Below are 7,850 nucleotides of genomic sequence, written 5' to 3'. Positions count from 1 at the left end.
TCGGTGATACCTGAAACTCTTGCGTATTACCTGTGCCGAGACTATCCACCTTTCCTCCTGGCGTGGAAAAGCTGCAGAAACTGAGAGAACTGTACATTAATGATAATCAGCTGACGGAGATTCCCTCAGGCGTGTGCTCGCTCCCTAACCTTGAGGTGTTAAGTGTCGGTAACAATAAGCTCTCCACCTTCCCTCCTGGTGTGGAAAAGCTGCAGAAACTGAGAAAACTGTTCATTAAGGATAATCAGCTGACGGAGGTACCCCCAGGGGTGTGCTCTCTCCCTAACCTTGAGGTGTTAAATGTCAGTAACAATAAGCTCTCCACCTTCCCTCCTGGTGTGGAAAAGCTGCAGAAACTGAGAAAACTGTTCATTAAGGATAATCAGCTGACGGAGGTACCCTCAGGGGTGTGCTCGCTCCCTAACCTTGAGGTGTTAAATGTCAGTAACAATAAGCTCTCCACCTTCCCTCCTGGTGTAGAAAAGCTGCAGAAACTGAGAGAACTGGGCATTAATGATAATCAGCTGACGGAGGTACCCTCAGGTGTTTGCTCGCTCTCTAACCTTGAGGTGTTAAGTGTCGGTAACAACAAGCTCTCCACCTTCCCCCCTGGTGTAGAAAAGCTGCAGAAACTGAGAGAACTGTACATTTATGGTAATCAGCTGACGGAGGTACCCTCAGGCGTCTGCTCGCTCCCTAACCTTGAGGTGTTAAGTGTCGGCCCAAACCCCATCAGACGTTTACCCGATGACGTCACACTACTCAAAAGGCTGAAGGTTCTCGGTGTCCCCGACTGTCAGTTTGATGAGTTCCCCAGACAGGTGCTGCAGCTGAAGGCACTGGAATTGCTGTTTGCTAATGGCTGCAAGTTTGACATTGTCCCAGATGAAGTGGGAAATCTACAGCACCTGCGGTTCTTGTCATTGTCAAATAACCTCCTCACAACCCTGCCGAGCACCTTGAGTCACCTGCACAACCTACGGGAGGTCTACCTTCATAGCAACAAGTTCGACACGTTCCCAGAAGTCCTGTGTGAACTCCCTGCCGTGGAGAAACTGGACATAAGGAACAACAACATCACCAGGCTCCCAACCGCCCTTCACCGAGCAGACAAGCTGAAGGACTTGGATGTTTCCGGAAACCCCCTGACATACCCTCCACCGGACGTGTGTAAACAGGGGACCGGTGCCATCATGGCCTTCCTGAAGCAGGAGGCTGAGAAAGGTGAGGCATATTTGGTTAAATCATGATACAGGAAAATGTTGGTTACAACTACTTAAGTATATTTTAATAATTAGGGTGGAAAGAGAAAGGTTGCTAATGTTTTCTATCTTTACTTTAAATCTACAACTACACACACAAAATGAACTGTTTTTGCTACATCTGATACTTTTATTTAAAAATGTGTACGGCATTCACCCATCATGTACGTTGTTGCTAAGAAGACTGCACTGGCAGCCTTCTGCTAGTTTTTTATTGTTGACATTTCGAGCATGCTGCCACTTATTGTTTTAGTTATATCCTTGTTATGTGTTGTAAATCGTTTGCTACAGAAGGAGCAAAACGAGCTGGACAGGAGGAGGAGGTGAATGGCTCGGCAGCAGGCAGAGGAACTGAGGAAGACCAAGTTGCACCTGTACAAGTCACACCTGTACAAGTCGCACATGTACAAGTCGCACCTGTTAAGGGTCGGTAATTAAATTTCTATTAATGTTCTGAATAGTCGTTGAGTGATAACGTATCATCTTACCTCACAGGAGAACAACTACACGTTTGCCAACAGTTACCAAAGGCAAGCTGTAATAATCAGAACAGATCAAGATAAAGCAACCAATTAAAGATACAAGCTAGAATTATTACCATTCTGAATGTCCAAAAATGACATTTTTCTTTTTAGTTTTCTTTGAACTGTGCCTCGTCATCTGTTTGAATGTTTATATGATGTCTGTTTTTAGGAACCGCTACACGAAGCAAAACTTCAAAGCAAAGCAAAACTTGAAAATGGCCCATTGTCAAATATGAATGTGTCTACAAGTATTTGCTCAGTGTTGGCTCCTATTCCAAGTCCATACACGAACTTTAGTGTCTAATATTCATGGCAAAAGGATGTAACTAAGACATAAATTGTTTTACTCTAAACAGCATCACGTCAACCTGACATCATGGAGCCCGCTGCAGAGACCGAACTGGAGAGGAAGTTACGGGAGAGAAGGGAGAAAAGTGTCCGGATGGAGCAACAAGTCAGCCAACAAAGGGGCCAAACTGCAGAGAGAATGGACTTCAGCAAAGGTAATTAGACATATTTATACATATCTAATGATCAATATTTTTAGATAGCTAAAATATAATGCTTAGGGCAGAGAATGTGTAAAATTGTATAGTTTATATTACTGGTGCGTATCCAATAACTGTACGTCATTTATTCTCCAAAGGCGCGGCACCACTACCTCCCCAGGCAGCAGGTACTGAAGCACGGGCTGGTGTGGCGTGGAAACAACCGCCAACGTTAAAATTGACCGGAGACGACACGGCACAAGGTAATGACGGCACCATGTAGTCTAAAGTGGGTAAGCTAATGGCAAACCCTCGTCATGTACAGTTTCCATAGGAAATTACCTTGCAATATGACCGTAGTAACTGCAAAAATTAACTGCAAAAACATTGCAGAATCTATTTTTAAGCTTCGATATCACCACAGTGTAATACACTTCGTCGTTAAAAGTTTCAGTTAGGTCAATGATTTTCCCATAAGTAATTGTATTCGCATCTTGTCGATGATTTTGGACTTAAACACAACTACATTACATCGCGGCGATATTCTCGAGATAAATTGTAACATATCAGATCAAAACTAACCATTGGATAAACTAGGGTGATATTACGAAACATTGGGTTCATCTTTAAGATTAGAATTGCAATGTGTTGATACTTTTTTGTTAGCTTATATCCTTAGAAAGTTGAAGTACTTGTTTTAAAAGAGAACCTACGCATATTGCAGACCGACCTGTACGTTATTCCACAGATAAGGAACTCCGTCAAGCCTTTAACCGGCTGTCTCTGAAGGTGGGACAGAACCAGTGGAGACCCATCGCCCGGGAGTTAGGCTTCAGCAAACAGGAGATTAAAGACATTGAGGTATCTTCAATATTTGAATAACTTTGTCCTACATTCATATCAATAGAATTCTAGACACATTGATCAATCATTATCCTATTCCAGTTTCATGCAAGTCTTATTTTTGATGCGTAGTTGGTTTTGCAGTATGGTACTTGACAATGTGTAACAGGTCATTAGAACATCATATACTGCGATATCAAGTATTCCATTTGTTCGAAGGGGAAGGAACATTTGCACATTTTCGCTCGGTAGTACATGCTAGTCTTCCAAAGCCGATCCGAAATATACACCTCTAATAGATCCATTATGTTTTGAGTGTATATATCAAGTCGGAAAGTCCTGAAGAACCGATGCACGAGACGCTGGTGAGATGGAGAGAGCGAGCCGACCCTGCTGCCAGCCTGGCTGTACTGGAGCGGTGTCTGAGGGACCTGGACCTGCACCAGCTGGCAGACCAGATCAACAGGACGGCTATGGTCAGATTATTTTTGGTACCAGTAATTTAAAGGAATGGTTTATATTTCGTTTGTGGTTGATATTCATTCAAAATATCGCCATGCTGCTAGCTGTCAGTAATTTTCGGCTGTGTTGAAAGTGTAAACACCACATTGAAAGAAGAATCAACTCGCCATTTCTATCAAATAGAATTCCTCTAGAAAACAAATGTTCAAATCAACGAAAGAATTACTGTCAATATAAAGGATCTCTTGTGTGTTGCCTATTAGAGCCCGACTCGCAGAGGACATGAGCCAGAAGAAAGGGGAGCAGTGGGAGGCCAGCTGCTGGGTGAGGTGCAGAGGAGGTGAGTAGGAACGACTGAGTAGAATTTTCGGCAGTCGATCAAACTGGTTGTTCAGTAAACGGGTTCCTGTTTAAAAAGCAGACGGAGGGGGGGGCATAATGAATTTTATTTAATATGTAAAACGGCTTGCTAATTTTATCTTTCGTATATGCCATATTTTCCAATAGATATCCTAGCGTGACGGTAGACCGGAAGCTTCCTATCATCGAGTTTGAACGACTCAACTTTCCGGAAGAGCCCATTCTTGGCCGTGGGGGGTTCGCCGCTGTGGAGAAGGCCCATCATCTGGACTGGAGACAACATGTGGCAGTCAAACGGCTGCTGACTCGCAAAATCGAAGGAAGGTCTGTTTTGTCTTTTCCGTTTCTGTGTTTTAACCATGTCTATTTAGTTAATCTTCCTCCTTTTGTTTTGGCGCGGCCATCTGAATGATTATGCCAAGTTGCTATGGCATGCAATAAGGAAAAGGTTAAACATTTAACATGATGATGATGATGTCTGGGTGACGTCACTTCTAAGGACGAACCCCCTTCTTTGACTGACTCCAGTTTATTCTGTCTCCTGCCAGTCTTGGTCAATGAAACTTTGAACAAAGCTGAGCATCCATATCAGTGATGGAAATTGTTACTGTACTGTAATGCATGGAGAAGTAGATATATGAAAAGTTAACAAAAGCTTCGACATATCCAATATCTGGCGGCCTAGTCAGTTGATCAGAATCTAGGTCAGAATGCTAGAGTTTATCTATGTGTGTTTGCCTAAAAGCATTCTATTATGTTCAAGCACAGTGTCTTCATGATTCATTTTTCAACGTATAACCCTGATTAACAAGTTCTTCGATAATTCTTACCCTGTAAGTGAGCAAGAGCTGCTATACTCCGAGGCGAGGAAACTGAACCTGGGAAGCCGATCAGACCACGTCATCAGTCTGCTGGGGGTCTGTCTGGACCCAAACTTCGCCATCGTGATGCCCTACATGGAGAACGGCTCTCTGGCCGGGCTGCTGCGGGATGTGGACGTGCCCTGGACCCTGAGGTGGAGAATGGCGCACGAGATCTCCCTGGGGATGACTTTCCTGCACTGCCAGAATCCACAGATTCTCCACTGTGATCTGAAGGCAGAGAACGTGCTCCTGGATGGGGACTTCCATGTGAAGGTACCGTGTTACTTGTAAGATACAATTAAACCTTAAATCTCAGATTTAAAAAAACTGCATTGGACAAAAGCTACCCAACAGTAGTTTCTGCACAAGGACGTCTTTGAATGAACGACAACATTATTTAATATACAAGGATCTGATTCCCTTTCCAACACCTTTAATCAGATTTCCGACTTCGGCTTGTCGAAGTGGAGAACGGAATCTGGTGTTGTCACTTCTACGAGCCTAACGGGAGGCACAGTGACCCATATCCCACCGGAGTGTTTCTTGGTAGATATCAACGCCGGGTTCATTCCAACTGCCAAGTTTGATGTTTACAGGTGGGCACCAACATTTTTGCTTTCGCAATTCCTTTATCTAAAACCAAAAGATTATTGGATTAGCAGATAAATTACAGGACATTCATAGATAAAGCAACCTGTTTTGAGTCAATACTAAAACTAGCATTTTACCCTCTATTCTATCAGTAACACGTGTTATTTCAAAGTGGAATCAATTAAGAGTATTTATTTATTTATTTATTCAAGTTGCAACAAGGGCAATACAATGTGAACACATAGGTTTATAATAATACAGTAGGAGTTTCTTCTCCCCGTTTTGCAATACTTACAGATAAAACTACATTTATATGCAATGTACTGATTTCAGCTTTGGCGTACTGCTCTGGGAGATCATTACAAGGAAAACGCCTTACAATGGTATGTTCCTTAAGCTTATTTGTCTATTTTATTTACTTAGTCCTTTACACCTGCAACCCCGTGACCTTAACTGCTCCTATTAATGACACTAATCATTTATAAAATTATCATCAGGATTCAAAGTTGACATATCCACGATATTTTGTAATAAATTCTATCTATTTATTTACTTGTTTTACCATAGCTTCCCAGCGAAAATTACTTGTTTTACCATAGCTTCCCAGCCAAACAATGTCATATCAGCCCGGATAAGAACAACGATCCCCATGGGTCAACGACCTGACCTGACCCTGATCCCCGCCGACCGGGAAGACGTGACGTCAGTGAGTCAGCTGATGCAGACATGCTGGAGCCAGAACCCGGAGGACAGACCGCCGTTCAACGGTAAGAAGGATAGCCTCGTGTCGGACTGATACCAATATATCTGTTCTTTCCCGCATACAAGGCACGAAATTCTCGGAAAATTTTGTCCCTTTGTTCCTCGTTGTCACTAAAGGCTAATATTTATGTATTGTAACTTAGTACGGCCAGAACCAAAGAAGTCCTAACTTGAAGTATGAACTTACCAGAAAATTACTACAAAACGAAGTAAAACTGTTAACACTCGTCCTCTCAAGTAAAGTACAGAAGGACTGTAAATATCAATTACCTGACAGTCGGTAAAGTTTGCTCCTCTGTTTCCTCCCCATACAAAAGACATAATCTATTACCTAACAACATAATATGTTCGCCTCCCCTCCCCAGACTGTGCTGACCGACTCCGCCATGTGAAGGACAGGTTTAGTCGGGAGGAGATTCGACAGGCAATCATCACTGTGGAGAAGATGAAGGTATCACACTCATTTAATTGTATCAATTGTCCTACTGAGGATTTTTTATATATTCAACCCCCTAAGCAGGTTGATTGATCAGATCAGTAAAGCTTGAACTTAACTATTCTGTGCTGTTGCTGCAGATTTACCTTCCCAATCGTTGCGGTATACTGCGGTATGCCACATTTAAGTGAGAAATGCCCCAAACCCACAATACTGGACCCACATACAGACATATATACGTGATCAGCAGCACAGGGGGAATATTTTCCTGGCCCCTCTCAGTGCCGGTACCTTACTGTCTGACGAGAAATTTGTTGAGTAAAAACGTACGGTGTTAAGAGTGTAAAGTAATACAATTTGCATTGATAACTCTAATGATAAAAGTCAATCAGTTGCGGATTGCAACTCTGAGGCGGCGCTGTTGATTTGTATAAACATACAATAAAACAACCTTGCAGATTAACAAAGCGGTAACCTCGATAAAAATAAAGTCGGACTGGTGGGTTAAAATAAAGTATTTATTCCTTTTCTACGACTACGACTTGTCCCGTAGATCTTTGAACATTCAATATCAGTTGGAGTTGAGACTCTTTCTACTTTTATTACAGGCTGCAGCCAGCAAGAAGTAACAGTGCAGACATCTGTCATGTACGAGAACTTATCGACTGCCGCATCCTGGCGACTTTTCTGCTACAGTAACAGTATACTATTATAATGTAAAGTAAGGACTGGTCACCTGAATTTTCGCCCGAATCACTCCGTTATCTGACCCAATTGCTGTAATTGAGTCTAATCTAGAGCCATAATGATTAGTATGTCTGTTCAATAGTTAATATATGCTAGTTTGGTTTAGTTGAGATCTAGTCTTTTGGTTGTTATGACGTCAACTTTATCTGCGAACAGTCGTATGATGATAATTCGGCTTTAAATGTGCCAATTACTTGACTTGCCTTTTGGCCTTTCTGTTCCTGTCATGAGTCATGAGCTTATATAGTCCATGGGCCAGGACGGTTTTTTGTACCACCGAGAGGGACCAGAGCTACTATGGATTTTTTCAAGCTTGCTTTCATGGATTAGAATAAACTTTGGTTATTGCAGATTCAAAAAATGCATGATAGCTCTGGTCCCTCTCAGTCGTACAAATATCGTCAATTTCGGGTCCTGGCCCATGGAATAATAGGCTTTCATCATTCATATCAGTAACGTGTAAGGTGGTGTTGATAACTTGACATCGATGTGAGCATGAGAAAGACACTAGT

General features: G+C 42.4%; 1 protein-coding gene across 1 annotated transcript in view; it reads left to right on the top strand.

Annotated features, from left to right (window-relative positions):
* LOC118408554 (receptor-interacting serine/threonine-protein kinase 2-like) overlaps nucleotides 1–7,220 on the top strand; it is a 40,647-nt gene extending 33,427 nt beyond the window's left edge. The window contains exons 4-11 of the mRNA XM_035809363.1: nucleotides 3,843–3,919; nucleotides 4,087–4,263; nucleotides 4,778–5,075; nucleotides 5,244–5,398; nucleotides 5,727–5,776; nucleotides 5,993–6,160; nucleotides 6,521–6,606; nucleotides 7,200–7,220. Coding sequence (XP_035665256.1) covers nucleotides 3,843–3,919; nucleotides 4,087–4,263; nucleotides 4,778–5,075; nucleotides 5,244–5,398; nucleotides 5,727–5,776; nucleotides 5,993–6,160; nucleotides 6,521–6,606; nucleotides 7,200–7,220 — 1,032 coding nt within the window. The remainder of the gene's footprint in view (nucleotides 1–3,842; nucleotides 3,920–4,086; nucleotides 4,264–4,777; nucleotides 5,076–5,243; nucleotides 5,399–5,726; nucleotides 5,777–5,992; nucleotides 6,161–6,520; nucleotides 6,607–7,199) is intronic.
* Nucleotides 7,221–7,850: the final 630 nt, after the last annotated feature.

This window comes from Branchiostoma floridae, unplaced genomic scaffold, assembly GCF_000003815.2.
Source record: "Branchiostoma floridae strain S238N-H82 unplaced genomic scaffold, Bfl_VNyyK Sc7u5tJ_193, whole genome shotgun sequence".
Taxonomy (NCBI): Eukaryota; Metazoa; Chordata; class Leptocardii; order Amphioxiformes; family Branchiostomatidae; genus Branchiostoma; species Branchiostoma floridae.
This window is presented reverse-complemented; position numbering and strand designations above follow the sequence as displayed.